This window comes from Erythranthe guttata, chromosome 14, assembly GCF_056151865.1.
Source record: "Erythranthe guttata isolate IM_541 chromosome 14, IM_541, whole genome shotgun sequence".
Classification (NCBI taxonomy): Eukaryota; Viridiplantae; Streptophyta; class Magnoliopsida; order Lamiales; family Phrymaceae; genus Erythranthe; species Erythranthe guttata.
The window spans coordinates 7,146,280-7,163,301 of record NC_142546.1 but is presented as its reverse complement, the minus strand read 5'-3'; the positions used below and the strand labels follow the sequence as shown (position 1 = coordinate 7,163,301).

At 32.9% G+C, this 17,022-nt stretch overlaps 2 protein-coding genes across 2 annotated transcripts; one reads left to right on the top strand and one right to left on the bottom strand.

Moving 5' to 3' along the window:
• Positions 1-114: 114 nt before the first annotated feature.
• Positions 115-1,996, bottom strand: LOC105960141 (transmembrane emp24 domain-containing protein p24delta3). Its single transcript, XM_012984313.2, has 4 exons — positions 1,611-1,996; positions 760-975; positions 577-653; positions 115-495 (listed from the first exon to the last, which is right to left on the bottom strand). The coding sequence occupies exons 1-4, from the start codon at positions 1,818-1,820 to the stop codon at positions 351-353; spliced, it is 648 nt and encodes a 215-aa protein (XP_012839767.2). The 5' UTR covers positions 1,821-1,996; the 3' UTR covers positions 115-350.
• A 5,640-nt stretch (positions 1,997-7,636) lies between these two features.
• On the top strand, positions 7,637-12,036 carry LOC105960173 (ankyrin repeat domain-containing protein 2B). Its single transcript, XM_088814416.1, has 9 exons — positions 7,637-7,845; positions 8,095-8,125; positions 9,082-9,209; positions 9,298-9,510; positions 9,641-9,789; positions 10,356-10,521; positions 10,731-10,823; positions 11,361-11,500; positions 11,605-12,036. Exons 1-9 carry the CDS (start codon positions 7,837-7,839, stop codon positions 11,702-11,704), a joined length of 1,029 nt encoding a protein of 342 aa, XP_088670542.1. The 5' UTR covers positions 7,637-7,836; the 3' UTR covers positions 11,705-12,036.
• Positions 12,037-17,022: the final 4,986 nt, after the last annotated feature.

The following is a 17,022-nucleotide window of genomic DNA, read 5'->3' as shown; positions in this document are numbered from 1 at the left end:
TAGCAATGACCGGGTGAAACCAATAATTAGGACACAATACGAGTGTAAATGAATCGGGTCAATTGTATTGAGTTTGAACGAGTTTCGATCGAGGCGACACAAATCGAATTAGAGTAGCTTAACTTTAATACAATTTTTTCTCTTCATTTTCAGCTTCATAGTTTATCAACAACCATGAATAATTTACGACACACGTAGTAATTCAAAGAAACAAGACTACACAATTCGCATCTCGAACAATAAAGAAAAAAATGGCTATTACTTTCGTATCAAAGAATTTTCTTCTAAAATAATGAAAACAAGAGAAACTAGATTAAACAGATGTCGATAATCTATTTTTTTTTTCCTATCTAAATCAGCTTTTTCTTTTGGAAATATCTCTTTAAATGCAATATCTGGGCTACCGAAACCAAAATGCAGACACTCAACGACATAATGCTGTACGAAGCAACCCGAGTATTTGTTACTTCGCTCAAAGTTCTCATCTCCGCTTCTCTGCAGGCGACAAAACATAAGAAGTATTACAAACTTTTAAGGATGAACACTGAATTCGAACATTATACGTATACGGTATACCTGCTCCTCAGATACAAAAGATTTTCATGAATGGCCTCAACTGCACCTTCGAGTTTTCTCAGCTCAAGCTCAACACCCTACTAGATATTAAAAAAGAAAAATCATAAAAATATCATCCGATTTCCTACTTTTTTTCCAGTTTTAGTTTTCACATTATAATGACATAAAATGCATGTAAGTAACCTCAATTTTCTCTTTTCTTGCAACGGAATCCCAATCTCTTGCTGCAATACCCGTTTTCCACTCCACGTTAATACTTAAACCACCACCGCCTCCCGATTGATATCCATCGGCTGTGAAACAAGCACGATAGCTTCCGCCCTCGTTAGTTGTAAATGCTATTTGACCGTGCGTGACATTTTCCTTGTGATACAGCGTATTTCCGTATGGCGAAGTCACCTACAGCAGACACAATATGCTCAGATAAACAGAGGTCGGGCCATATCACGTAGGATTGATAAGATTGATTAGGATTACATTATCAATCATCATGCAAGAAAAAAATTGATTTTCGTATGTTTGAAATTTATGATTGTACAATCTTTGTATCGGTGAGTTCGAACTCAATATCCTTCATATGATTGATTAAAATTTGGCCTTGAAACCGAAACACTAAACATTTGGCAAACCTTGATTATATTGTATCAAGTTCTATCCTAATTCCCAAACAAGGCCTAATAGATTAGAAGCGAATTGCAACATTGATGTTAGAATATTAAAAGAACATGCATTTTTTTTCCGTATCATTCAAATCAAAATATCGAGAAATATCTATTTTCTCAGAGAAAAATAGAAAGCCTTAGGCCTCGTTTGGTTGCCAAGATAAGATCAGCTAAGATAAAATCCAATTATATCATTGTACCTTCGATCATCCAATAAAAAACATGCATAGTCACGATAACATAATATTTGCGGGTAAGTTATCGTGGATACCAAACAAAACATCAAACACAGTTCTATTATTTAGTTAATCATGGATAATCTCCGCAACCAAACGAGGCCTTAGCCGTCAAAAAATCGGAAGAATCGCTAACCTTGGTGGTAATGGGGGAGGTGGAGTGGGCTTGATGATCGTCGGAAATGACGACGTAGTCTGCCAAAACGACGACGTTGTTGTGGATTTCCTCGGAGATGCATTTGGTTCCAGTCGCCGGCAAATTCAACCATATTGCCTCGCTCCGCCGCGAAACACACAGCAAAACTAACACCAGCTCCGCCAGCACGTGAGCACCGACCACCACCATCGTTATTAATAAATTAATCTGCAAAAATCAATTCGAATCTCCTTTTTTTTTTATTGTATGTATCTGTAAATCAAATTAATCGATCACGAAGCAAGAAATCGCTCGTAAACGGGTAATCGGATCCGAGAACGAGGGTTCGGAAATTGGAAAATGGTGGTTTCAGGTTTTCATGTATACATTTACAAATGTATGGGCCTACAATATTCAAATATTGAGTTGTTCAATGGGCTTAGTCTACTTCTCAATTTCGATTTTGTTTTTTCTAATATTTTTTTTTAAATTATTATTAGGGTAAATTACAACCACCACTGAAGTATGGTTAAATTACGAAAATCTCCTCTTGTTTGGGTAATTACAGCCACCCCTCAACTATAAATCTTCTTACACATCCACTCTTGCGGTTTCAAATTTAGTGGAATTTTCGAGATTATTTGGAATATTATCGCTTTTGTACCCGTTTTATCCCATTCGAATTCCACATTTTGAAGCAAGATGATCATAGTATGTGTTTGTTGGCTTGTATATATCAGATTGTGGTGCCTTATAAACTGTATTTTTACACAAAATGAGTACAAACTAGAGCACATTTCACGAAATCGAGATGATTATGTTGAATTTGACACCATAAGGGTGGAGGTGCAAGAAAAAAAATGTAGTTGAGGAGGGTAGATGTAATTATCCAAACAAGAGGAGTTTTTGCGTAAATTGACCATACCTCAGGGGTGGTTGCAATTTACCCTATTTATTATCGAAATTGGAACCGGGATTCAAATTTCCAATCCGATTTTAAATTTAAAAAAATTTAATCCAAACATTCTATTTTTTTTTTGTTGCCAAAATTAAATTTATAATATCATTCAATTTTTGGTTTTTTCAATTTTTTTAATGGAATCGAAACTTGTTTTTCACTTTGAAAAAAAATAAAAATAAATAAATTCAAAAGTACTAATTTCGACTTGATACATCCATTTCCACACGAAACTTTAAAAACTTACGTTTTTTGGTGATTTATTTAAATTAGCTTATAGATACATTTAGGAAAAATACAATTTTTGTCCTTTAAGTTTGCACCGATTTCATATTTGGTTCTCATGTTCACAAAAACACATTTGGTCCCTCATGATTAAAAAAATCAACACCTTTAGTCTTTTAACAGAATCAAGCATCTCTCCATCGCTGCCTTAACGGACGGACTAATGATAAATTGACGAAAATAACCTGATATGCCTAATTGGGCCAGCCCAATTAGCCTATTATTTCTCTACGTACTGGGCCACGAGCCCAATCGAGAAGCATACTATTACGAAAGCCTAATTATCTTCAAATAAGGTTTGGCCCAATAAATTTACCACAGCCCAATCGACAAGGTATAAATAACGACATAATTCGTTTATTAAAAGTACGCCCTATTATTTGAGTAATACTATAATTTGTATTCTCTCAACTATTTCCACAATCCGCACGTCTGACTTGAGCGTCGGAGGGGTTTCCGCCGGATCAACCCCGGCCTAGTTCACGTGTTCTTTATTCACAGGTATCTCAGAGCCATCTAGCACGTGAGCAGTGATCCACTTTGCTCTCCCAGCTCCCTCGATCTCAACTACTTAAGGTGATCTATTTTTAGCATCATCATAACCAAAAATGTAAAATTATTGACACACGAGGTACCAAATATGTTTTTTGTAAACATGGTAGACCAATATGAAATCGTTGCAAATTTGATGGATGCAAATTGTAATTTTTCCTATAGTTTATCTATAAATATTGTAAGTATTCTTTTGAACTCATGTATCCTTTTTAATTTTTTTTTTAGGTTTATTAAAAGTGGATGATTTTATGGTTTCTTTATAGTATTGATTGTTGTCTCACACTTATTTGCCTGGTCTCTTCTATCACCTCTTATTTGTAACTTTTGATATCAATAAATAATATTTGATCCAACAACTTAACTTGAAATAAATTAAAATTTACCAATCAAAATAAATTTGTTGAGCCAAATATGGGCAACAATATTTATATACTATATAATCATTAGTCAGTTGATAGCATAACTATCCCATATGATTTGTAAGCTATTATATAACAGTGTAAATTTATCCAATACATCTATATGATTGACTGCGAGTTTTTTCGTTACTAAAGAAAAAAAATTCATAGTAACATAAGCTCGGAGGTAGGTAGTTCACATGCTGGTGTCGAGTCTTGTATGTGTGACAAAAGTACTATAGTATTCTAGAGAACAATGTACTTGGAATAATTGCAGGTAGAACAACTCCGATGGTAAATTTAAAAATTGAGTTATCAAATAGTCATTTGATATTTGAGATAATATTTTAATATTTATTTAAAATTCATTTATTCTACCCATGGTGATAATCAGAAGTTTTCTTGTGATTTTATTTTTATTTGTCACATGTCATTTTGTAATTGAAAATTTAGGTGGTTATATTATTTGATAACTTAATTTTCAGAAAGTACTTTTACATACAATTAAAATCAGAAAAACCAGAATTTTTGAAATTGAAATGAAAAAAACTTGTTTCGCAATTGAAAATTTTCAGATTGGAATTGACAGAATTTATAATTTACATCTTTAATAATGTATAATATAAATTAAATAATAATGTTGATATCGTAAGTATCCTTTCCAAAAATATAAATGAAAATGTTAGAAATTAAAATTGAATCGAAAGTCCGAATATTATCTATATTTCAACTCCATTGAAGAAAAAATCAGAAATCAAAACTTTCGAAATTCATATTAGAAAATATTGTTCCAAAAATTAAAATATCCGAATTCGAAAAAGGGTAAACTTCATTTTAACCACCTGAACTATACCCAACGTATAAAATACCCCCCTAAACTTCAAAATGAATCAAAGTAGCCCCTCGGTTTAAATTCCGTCTACCTTGGCTGACGTGGCACTTTGACTTTCATATCTATGACAGCTGGAGTAGCTTTTGGACGATTTTACCCCTTATCATTATTACTATTTCCGCTTTCGTCTCCTTCTCCACACCACCATCACTTTCGGTCAATTTTATATATAACTAAACCTTATTTTCTAAATCCATATTCAACAACAGAACATGTGAAAGTTCAGCAAAAAAAATACCCAATTTTGTGAAGAAAGACTTCTTTATTGATGTAGAATAACACAAAGCTCGCTCAATTTAACAAAAAATGGAAAAGTAAATAAAATTATATCTTAAGGAACAATAAAAACAACAGCCCAAAAAAACCAAAATCATCCCAGAAAATTGAGAATAGCAGATTACATAATTCTGTTTTTGGGAATGATAGTGGCGGATTCCGCCAGGATCTTGGTTGTGTGTGGCGGAGAAAAGGCGGCTTTCTTATTGGTTTCAAATTTCCGGCCGTCGAACCGGCAGAAACCCGAACAACCGTATTTGGGTTTCCAAAATCGAATCCCGTTGCGATTCATCAAAAGTTCACCGTGTCCGTTGGAGCCCGTAATTTGTGCTCCAAGTTGTGAGAAGCTTGACCTCCCGTCGGGGTCAAATGAGGTCTGAGTGGGTCTTGGCACCGATTAGGAGGGAGGACGAAAAGATTGATTATTGAGTAACATTGGCAAAATCAAAATTCTTTGTGAAGATAAAATTTCTGGGTTTTGGTTGAAGAATCTCAGAGAAATTATTGAAAAAGAAAGGAAGAAGATAGAAGAATGAAGAAGATTGACAGTTCTAAAAATAATAAAAAATAAAAATGAAGAAAGACCAAAGCTGTATCACTAGAGGCTATAAATGTAATTGCACTTTAGAATTAACGTCCGTTAAGTTTTTAACGCTTTTTAACGTTGACCAATAATTGGGAGGGACCGTTTTGGTTCATTTTAAAGTTCAGGGGGGTATTCTATACATTGGGTATAGTTCATGTAGGTAAAATGAAGTTTACCCTTCGAAAAACTTTGTTCCAATTTCCACGTATATACCACACTTTCACATCATATGTATGTTATTAACATAACTACCAAAAAAAATTTACTACCTTCATTTCGCAATATCTATTACTTTTGACATTTTTTTTTGTTACTTACTATCTCACTTTATTAATTCCAATAATACCATGTCTTGTTTGGTTGTCAAGATAAAATTAAATAATCTAATAAAACTTGAATATATTATTGGACATCCGGCGATCCAATAAAAAAACATGCCTAAAATGCAAGATAATTCATGATAAAATAATATTTGCGGATTGATCCGACAAGTTATTGCGGATAACATCAAACAAAGTCCAAGTATTTAGTTAATCAAACTAATCTATGATTAACTAAATAAATGGATTTTTTTTATATTTAGTACCCGCAATAACTTGTCGGGTCGACCTACAAATATTATATTATCACGGGTTAACTTGCATGTTAAGAAGATTTTTTATTGGACATCCCAAGTCCTGAACTTAGAAAAAATAATTGAATTTTCATTAAATTATTTTATCTTATCTCAATAACCAAACAAGACCTAATTACGTAGTCATGCTACATACCAAAATTGAATTATCAAATATTTATTTGATATTTGAGATAATATTTTAATATTGATTAAAATTCATCTACTCCAACCATGGTTATCAAATTAATTACCAGTTAGAAGTTTATAGGTGATTTTATTTGTAATTGCCACATGTCCACTTTTGATTGGAATTTAGATATGTACACTTTTGATAACTCAATTTCGAGCAAGTATTTTTACATCACAAAAGTTGAATCATCAAAATAGAACCTTAATTTTGATAACCCATTGGAGAATGGAGTTAACAATTTCTATTTTTTTGTATATAAATAGTGGTTAATGGTTTGAATACCATGTTTGATAACTTCATTGGAGTTGCTCAACTCCAACCCATTGTTATCAAATGGGTTATCAAATACTCATTTGATAACCAGAATTATACTTTGATATCTCTATACAACTAGTGAACTCCAACCACAAGTATCAAAAAGCAATTATCAAACAAATTTATAATTATTTATATATTATTTATTTTTTAATTCATTTTAAATAACCACACAAACCAATTTTTCTGGCAAAATATCTTCAAAATCAATATTAATCAAGTTTTTACCTTTTCAATAGAAAAAAAATTTATATATAAATAGACGTAGAGAATTTAATTTTATTCTGTTGAGATTTTTTTTCCATTGGAAATTTGTTGAAGACGTGAAAAATTTAATTTTATTTTGTTGAGATTTTTACGTGAAAAAAAGAAAACTCAATTATGTTGAGGTTTTTTTTTTCACGAGCTCCTATTTTTTAGGAGAATATTTGATAACTATTTATTTGGGATGTATTTTTACTTCTCGAAGTATGAGTTATCAAAATATAACTCTATTTTAATAACCCCTTTGGAGGAAAGAATTTTTAAAATTGACGAGTCAAATGGAGGTTAAGAGTTTTGACTTTTGGTAACCCATTTAGGTGGTGTTTGCAAATGATTATTTAAAAGCACAAGTTAGTGATTGTGATTTAAGTTAGTTTTAAGTGCTTATTTCTAAAAGTTGGGGGTGTTTGCAAATATTTCGGAAAATGGATTAAAATTGAAAAAGCAGGGTTAATGGTGCTTTTAAAAAAATAGCTTAAACCAGATTATTTTAAGAGAAGCAAAAGCAAAAGTTGATTTTGCAAACACCTTAAAATAGATTATGAGCAAAAAAAAAACCGCATAATCACTTTCAAAAGCATTTGCAAACACCACGTTAATAACACAACCCGTTCAATTCCGGGCGGACAAATTACGAAAGAACCCAAAAATCGAGTCTAAAATAAAGAATCCAAACAGGCCGATAATCAGCCATTCATTCGAGTTAGCGATTAGGATTGAGTTGGCCCACCCCACTCGCTCCGGTTATTAATCTCAGAATATACTCTCTACTATACTTTATCATCATCATCTCCCACAGTATTAAAACTACTTTCCTCTCTCCTCCCCAAATCCTCTCTTTCTCTCTCTACGTTTCTCTCTCTTCAAGCAAAGGATCTGCAGCCAGCAACTATGTCTGAGGTAACTATTGCGAAATCCTCGTCTCTACTATGGTTCAATTTTTCGAGTTCTTAACGGATAAGAGATCGTTTGCTTCGACTTTGTTGACTTTGATTTTGACCAGTTATTGCCTGTATTTCGAATTTTGTAATTTTAATTTTAATTTATTTATGTGCAGTTCCATTAATTCGAGTATACTTCGATTATTCATATGTTTGCAGCTGTTGTTATACTGATTTGTTTTAATGTTTTTTTTTGGTGGTTGTCCAGGCTGCAAAAACTCCACTGGTTACTACAGATGGTGAGATTATCTCTCTCTGAGTTTAAAATTATGTCAAGTAATGTTAATTTTATGATTTTTTTTTCTTTTTTTTTTTTTAAATTTTTTGGGGATTAAGGATTGGGATTGTGTTAGGTTGCTTTTGAGGGTTTCAGTTAAAGAAAATATTCTTATTAATTTATCGAGTATATTAGCCTCTCGGTTGGTGGCGGATTTCCGGTAATCCGAACTGTGGTATTTATTATTTACTATTCACTATTAAGTATAGCAATTAGCAAGTTTTGAAGTTAAAGCATGCTTCATATTGTTACGTTGCTTTTGAGCGTTTCAGTTAAAGAACATATTCTTATTAATTTATCGAGTATTAGCCTCTCGGTTGGTGGTGGATTTCCGGTAATCCGAACGGTGGTATTTACTATTAAGTGTAGCAATTATCAAGTTTTGAGGTTAAAAACATGCTTCATATTGTTACGTTGCTATGAGGTTCAGCTAAATAACTTATTCTTATTAATTATCGAGCATTTAGCCTCTCGGTTGGTGGCGGATTTCCGGAAATCCGAATGGTGGTATTTACTATTAAGTATAGCAATTAGCAAGTTTTTAGGTTAAAGACATGCTTCATATTGTTACGTTGCTTCGAGGGTTTCCGTTAAATAACATATTCTTATTTAATTAAAAAAGTATTAGCCTCTCGGTTGGTGGCGGATTTCCGGAAATCTGAATGGTGGTATTTATTATATAGCATAGCAATTAGCAAATTTTGAGGTTAAAGACATGCTTCATATTTTACCCGAACATTTTTCGTTCGTCTTTTGTAATGCATTTCTGATGGAAACCCAAATTATAAAGATTATTTTCTTTTAAATACGGCTCTTCTCTTTATTTTACGTAATCAATTGTATATACGTGCTCGTAAGTGGTGGTAGAGTTTTTTGTTGTAACTATTTAACTAATGAAATCTCGTTTTTGCTGTTCAGAGAAGGCAGATTCTGGTGCGTCAGCTTCGGCGGAGACACCATCTGCACAGAGAAGAGCAGCAACACCTCCTCCAGTTGGTGGAATGCCGAATCCGTTCGATTTCTCAGCTATGACTGGACTGCTTAATGTACATACACGTTTGCAGTTTTCTGAACTGATACTGAGTACTTAAATTTATTTTTTTCCTTTACAATTATAATGTTTCGTTTGTGCAGGACCCGAGCATTAAGGAATTAGCCGAACAGATAGCAAAAGATCCTTCGTTTAATCAGATGGCAGAACAGCTCCAGAAAACCTTTCAAGGTGGTCCAGTTGAAGATAGTATCCCCAACTTTGACACACAACAATATTATTCGACAATGCAACAAGTTATGCAAAATCCTCAGTTCATGACGATGGCCGAGAGATTGGGTAACGCATTGATGCAGGTATTTCTTGGTTTCGCATTCCTGCATTTCTCGTAAATTATGTATATATATATATATATATATATATATATATATATATATATATATATATATATATACATAAATTTGCACTGAACTCATTGTCCCACAGGATCCAGCCATGTCTGGCATGCTTGAAAATTTGACGAACCCAGCTAATAAAGACCAACTTGAAGAACGAATGACACGTGTCAAAGAAGATCCGTCTTTGAAGCCTATTTTGGATGAGATTGAGAATGGTGGTCCTGCTGCTATGATGAGGTCTCTTTTTTCCCCCCTCGTTTTCTCTGTTAATTTGAAATAATTACAAGAATGGTGACTTTTCTTAGTTTATGAGATAGTGAGATGCGTGTCATAGTAGCTGTCACGTAGTCGCGCGTGGAATCATGAATCTTTGGTTACCGTTAAGATGCTATATTCTTCTTAATGACATAGAATAACGATCAAATTCAAAAACGATTATGCATACTTGTTTGACTTTCTCGACTCATTTAATAGAGTTCTTGTGCGAACGCTAGGAAACTCATTAAATACATCGCCATTCCTCCTCAACTGCAAATGTATGCTGCAAGTGTGGACGTGTAAGAAGATTCATAGTTGAGGGGTAGTTGTAATTACCCAAACATGAGGGGTTTTTTTTTTTTTTCGTAATTTGACCTTACCTCGGGGGGTGGCTGTAATTTACCCCTAAAACAAATAAAATTGTAGACTGTTGCTCTGTAATTTCCGGATTTAGGTTAAAACTTAATAAGGGTCCTTGACCAGCATTTCGTACATATTTCTTGTTAGTGATTTTGCCGTAAGTGACAAATTTTATTTACGATCAGGTACTGGAATGATAAAGAGGTTCTCCAGAAATTGGGTGAAGCAATGGGATTTTCTGTGGGAGAAAGTGCCGCATCAGCTGGCGACGGTGCCGATGAAGACGAAACAGAGGAAGTAAACGACGAGGAATCTATTGTTCACCACTCCGCTAGTGTTGGTGATGTGGAGGTACGTCTCAAATAGGAAATTACGCAACCGGAATTCAGTAATTCGTAAATGTATTCGTGAAATTATATCTTTTATTTCACTTACCAAATTTTGCAATTTGCTGAAATTAGTGTAGTAAAAGTTTTTCAGCTATCGAACAACTCAGATTCTCGTGTATTAATAATTGCCGTATTAATAATTGCCTTTTTTTTTTTTAATAAAATATTTAGGGCTTGAAGAGTGCTTTAGCTGATGGTGCTGATAAAGACGAGGAAGATTCTGAGGGAAGAACCGCATTGCATTTTGCATGTGGATATGGCGAGGTATTGTATATTTAAAAGAGAGTACATTACAACTGCCCCCTGAGTTAAGGTCTATTTACGAAACCCCCTTCATTTTTCCATAATTACATTCACCCCACTGCAATTTGTAGATTTCTCACATTAACACCCTTTTATAGGGGTTGGATATAAGAAATTTACAAATTGTAGGGGATGGATATGTAATTTCTAAAAAAATAAGGGTTTTTTTTGTAAGTACACTTTACCTCAGGGATGTGGTTGTAATTTGCCAAAAAAAAGAATGAGCTTTCATGACATTTTTACTTAAATGTGACTCGACCTCTCAGCAACTATATCGGCTTTTCTCAAAGTTTCAAAAAATTACCCCCATATGGAATGACTAATGAGAGACAGCTTTCTGATGTTTCATCTCTTCTTCCGTTTTGTTTCCTTAGGCCTTGTTTGGTTGGAAAGAACCATAGCTTTATTTAATTGAAAATTTGTATATTGGACAACTGTAATCCAACCGTAATCCTATCTTATTAATTGCTATTTACATCACACGTTATTTCATTACAGATTAAGTGTGCCCAAATTCTTCTAGAAGCTGGTGCCAAAGTAGACACCTTGGATAAGAACAAGAACACTCCCCTTCACTACGCTGCTGGCTACGGCAGGAAGGACTGTGTCGAGCTTCTATTGAAGAACGGTGCTGCTGTGTAAGCCCTCCTCCCATTTTTTTTTTCTTTTTTCTTTTGTTAAGTAATAAATATTATTATTAATTTTAATCCCGAGTCTTTTTTTTCGTATATCATGCATGCAGCACGCTTCAGAACTTGGACGGAAAGACACCAATTGAGGTTGCGAAGCTAAACAACCAAGACGAGGTGCTATCCTTGCTCGAGAAGGATGCATTTCTGTAAAAATCGTAATGCGTTTGAAATTCTTCTACGAGAAAATTTGCGGCATACCCCGAAAATTGATATTTATGGATTCGTTTATTTGATTAATGGACAAGTGTGGCTTCCAAGATGGTTTTTATTTATATTTGTAAAAAAAAAGAACGTGGTTTTCGTCGAGATCTGACCTTAAATAAACGCTCCTTAGGTTTTTAGGTGGTGAGATTTGTAGAAGCTGCGTTTGTGGTGTGCTATGATTTTTTTTCTAGTTAAGGGGTTGTTTGGCAGCAGCATTGTTTGCAGTTTAAAATTACTTTCTCAACCATTTTTTTTTATTTCAAATATTTTTTGCTTCATTACTTTATATTTATAACATTTAAAATAGAAGAATATAGTTTTTTATTGATGTGCTATAATTTCTTGTTGGAGTTTTACCTAATTTCTGTTTGACCAAAAAGAAAGCTATTCAATAATATTGAATTTTGGGGGAAAGTCATAATTGACCAAATGGGATTCATAGTTGTTCGTAGAAATTCACTTTGTACTATTCCTTTATCTCTCTATAGAAAAAAATCTTATGTTATTATATCTTCAATCGTCCCAAAATTCGTCTTATTAAAGTAATTTACAAACAAAAATGAGTGAGTGCATTGGATGAGGATAAAGATACATATCACGATGAGGTAAAAAAATATTTATTTTCGTTGTAGAATTTCAAAAATATGGCTCAACCAAAACGGGCAACTACAATCTACTTTCACGCCCAAACTTGTCGCCCCAAAGTGAGATCTACGGCCAATGTGGGAGTGCACTATGCTTTGGTGCCCAATTTGAACGTGGATCATGGTTATGGACACCAAAATCGGGCGCGGACAAACTTAGTTTATTTTATTTATTTTTTTGAAGAAAATTTTAATTAACTTTGTTTCATTTTACAACAAAATTCGTATACATTTGTAGTTGATCATAGTGAATATTTTGTAGTAAGAAACTTATTTAACTCGAGAGATGAGTTGATAGATTGGGCGAGAGCGACCGCTAAAAGTCTTGGTGTAAAGTTGGTGAAAGAAGTAGTCCTAAGAATAAATTATATATGACTAGTAACCATGCCCGTGCGTTGCACGGGAACCACTACAAAAGAGAAGAAAATAATTATTTTACTTAAAAGAGTATGTAATATAAGATTCATATGTTCAAAAGAAAAAAAAAACACCCTAGCACAAATTTTATTTCATATGCAAAATCCGGCAAATGTAAAAAAAAAAAAAAACAATGTTTAAGAAGAAAATAAACTCACCCTAGCACAAATTTTATTTCATCATTGTATGATAAAGAAAAAAAACACCACAAATTTCGATCGAAAAATTTATACTGCAAACAACTTAAAAGATTTATAACAAATTGTAAAAATTGTAAAATAATGACAATATATAATATTTGTAATTCTAATTTCAAATCATAGTAGAATGAATTAAATTTGACAAGTAATTTTTTGTAGACAAAACAATAATACAACACAGATCAATCTAAAACTAATTCTAAGAAACTCTGCATTAAGTTGAAGTTAATCTGATAATCTAAGAGATGGTACATTTTTTTTTTAATTTCTGGATACAATAGGATTGTACTTGAATTCAACCCAACAATAGCTTCAATATATACTTGGCCTTCATTTTATTATGGTCACTCTCACTGTATGCACAATATGTAAAATCACTTGCTAATTACAAACATAAAGTTTAAATGAAAGCTATCAATAAGATCACAACATAAAGAGATCGAGAGAGAAAGAGAACGCTATTGTCATTGGTTATAATTTATATTAAAACAGTGTTAAAAAATTAATAACTTATTCTAATAATGTTGACCTCTCAATAAAATGTCAATGATTGCCTTTGAAAAGTTCTCGTAACTGATCTAGTATTTGCAATTGAGCACACTGAATGTTAACAACAGTCTCGTGATTGGTTAAGGTACTGGAAAATTTGAAAAAACTCTTTATACTGATGGTCCAGTAAAAAACATGTGTGAAAAGAAATTAAAAGGTAGGCGACATAATTTCAAAGATAGTTGAAAATTTAATAAAAACTTCGTAAAAACATGCAACACAAATCGTGGAAAGTAATGCTACTACATGTCACGGTTGTTTTAAAAAAATTAGAAACAAAGTTCTCCCCATTTTTGTTTTGCCTCGTATGAAGGAAAACGTAAAATTCTTGTTCGCTACCAATATTGTCTCGAGTGAAGTGAAAAAGACAGATTTATGAATTAAAGCTGCAATTTTGTTAACACAGACAACGAACAAAATTTTTGCATAATTCCAAAAATCAGCTACAAGTTTTCCGGAAAAGAGCAAAATAACGCAAACAACTGAAAAAAAAATTTGAGGTGCAGAGATATTTTTATTGTAAAAGAATACGATAAAACCATGTCTATGCCAAAGATTTTTCGGAAAAGAGAAAAGTAGTTGTTCGCCAAAACATCTATATTTTTACTTAAGTAATGAAGTAAAAAACAACGAACTTGACAGACATGTGAACACTCAGTTAAAACACGAACAACATTGCTTACGCTAACTAACCGAAAATCAGTATAAGTATTATGGTGAAAAAAAAAATCTTGTAAAAACAAACGTCTCTGAAAAATCCAAAATTTAAAAAAATTAAAGCTGCAATTTGTTTAACGCGAAATAACAGAATACATTTCACAGAGCTTCAAGATTTTCTCTGATTATTTTTCCGTACTATAACATTCGCCAAGGAGTTTTTTGGAAAAACATTCTGCATTTTAAAAAACACAGAAACCTAAGCAAAACAACAAAGAAAAGAAGTTCGTATTATTACATACTCGCAAAAAAATATTTTTCGGAAAAGAAAGAAAAGTTTTTTTTTTCATACCAACAAATATCTATCATGTTATAGCGTTAGGAAAACTGGTTCCCATAATGACAGTGTAGTTCAATTATAAAGAAATACTGAACATATCCACTAATTTGCAAATTATACAGCCATTCGATGCAGAAACTGAAAGATTTAACGCAACCCATTAGTAAAAACAAACAAATAAACATGAGAAAAAAGAAAAAAAATGATCTTACTTGGGTTGGTGGGAAGAAGACAGTGTGATCATAAACTGCATAACCCTGAAATTATCTTTGAAAACTAAATCAGTCTTATCAATTCAAATTCAGAATTCGGCTGCGATCTCTACGGGTTCGTTCAGAAGAGCAATCATCATCGCAATTAAAATCACCTTCTGATAATGACAGGAAATGAAGACATATATGGTTGACACGTGGGGAGTCATTGTGAACGAAAATTATGCATGAGTTCAAAAAAATCAACACTGTTAGCAACTCTTATGAGCTATGAAATTTAAATGTAAAATAAATCTAAATAAATAATTATATTGTTTACCTGTAGAAAACAATTGCTTAAGTTTTGCTTAGGTTCTTGGTGAGGAAGAAGATGACGAACAAAAAAAATAGCAAGAAGAAGACGAACAAAAAAAAAATTGTTTTTCGCTGGAGTTCTCCATCAGTTTAAATAGAGTACAATTCGTAGTGGGTTGGGATCATGGGGTTCTAACTTCTAGTTAGTGGGGAGTTAGAGTTAAAAAGAAAAATCGAAAAAAAATGAGAAAAAAAAAATGAAAAAATGATAGAAGATTTAAAAATTGCATGAATATAGGAATTAGTTGGAGGTGAAATAATACCACTACCCAAAAAAATAGGAAAATATTAATTTGTACCGAACAATTAGAGCATTAGAAAAATATAAAAGGATAATAGAGCATTAGAAGAATTCCAAATTTTAAATTAAAGATTTATTAATTGACAAAATTGTCCCTAGGTTTAGGTCTTAGGTTTTAGTTCAAAATATCTTCTTTTTATATATAAGATTTGTGATCTATTTGAGCCGAAGCGAATAACTGCAACGAACATAGATGTGTCTTGGCTTGTAAGTATCTGTTGTGTTTCACTCGAAAAATCTTACAGAAACAGATGATCTTATAAACACACATAGAAATGTTAGTACACAAATTACAAACTAAAAATAAACAGATGTAAATAGAAAATGAGAGATAAAAAATAATAGTGAAAAATCACAGCTGAGTCTTCCAAACCTATTTACACCAGAGATCCACTAAGGTCTCATTTGTTTACACACCACTGAGATTGCACCAACAGAGAACATATCTCTCACTCTCCACTCTAGCCCACCAAGATCAGAGGTAAGACCAAGAAAACGAGACACTCAACAACCCACCCACTCACCACAGACCCAACTCACAGAAGAGAGGGACAAGGCATGACAAACTAGGATTTTTCTCTAGGTCTTACCTTATGCCACTCCACTCTCCGCATTAAATAGGAGCTCTAGTCAAAGGTAACCGTTGAAGGGACCACCACTGGGCAAGCACAACCAAGGACGGCGACATTTGACCCATGGCTGCTGGAGCAAAAGGAGTAAAGAGCAGAATGGGACAAATAGGGAGAACAGAGACCGTTTAGGGCACAAAACAGGAAAAAAAAAGGGTACAAGGAAGAGGGAGAATCAAACAAGATCAAAGGCCAAGATTACAAGACTTAATCCTAGGGCTAGGATTAAGTCTTCCCAGCACATTCCAACAAATGAGCTATCAACTGATGGGCCTTTCTCAATAGTGGTGTGTGTAGGAAATAAAAGAGTATTTGGGCTAGCGGCCCAAAACACATTGGGCCACAACCTCAACAATATTAGATTGCAGTGTATCAGAAAAAACTGCACTATTGCATAAACCGAGTACAATTAGAGTATATTCAATAGAATGTAGAGATTCTGTGGAATTTGATACTATTAGGATGGGCGTAGAAGAAGTTCCATAGTTGTAGAAGGTTATTGTAATTATCCAAACATGAGAGACATTTTCATAATTTGACTTTACCTTAAAAGGTGACCTTAATTTACCCGAATAAAAATAGTCTAGTTGATTCTTCGGGTATGTAGATATTTTGAATTTTGAATAAATATATATAAAATCCAAGAAGACAAAAGAAAAAAAGAGAAGAGAAAGAAACAACAAATTGACAATTCCCAAAATTTGAATTTATAGCAATATATATTATGACATTGATGCTGCTGCAGTTCAGAAAACACATGCAGCCAATAAGCCAAACACTATGCCCAACAATTTGTTTAGTTATTTATTTATTTTTTTTTAATTTACTTTTTGCCTTTTCTTGGCAAAAAATGTGCTTTAGTCAAAATGCACAAACAAGAAAGACAAGTTTTACTCATCGTTTGAAATTGAGAGTCAATTCTTTCTATTTTTTGAGCAGATAAATTAAAAAAAAAAAAAAA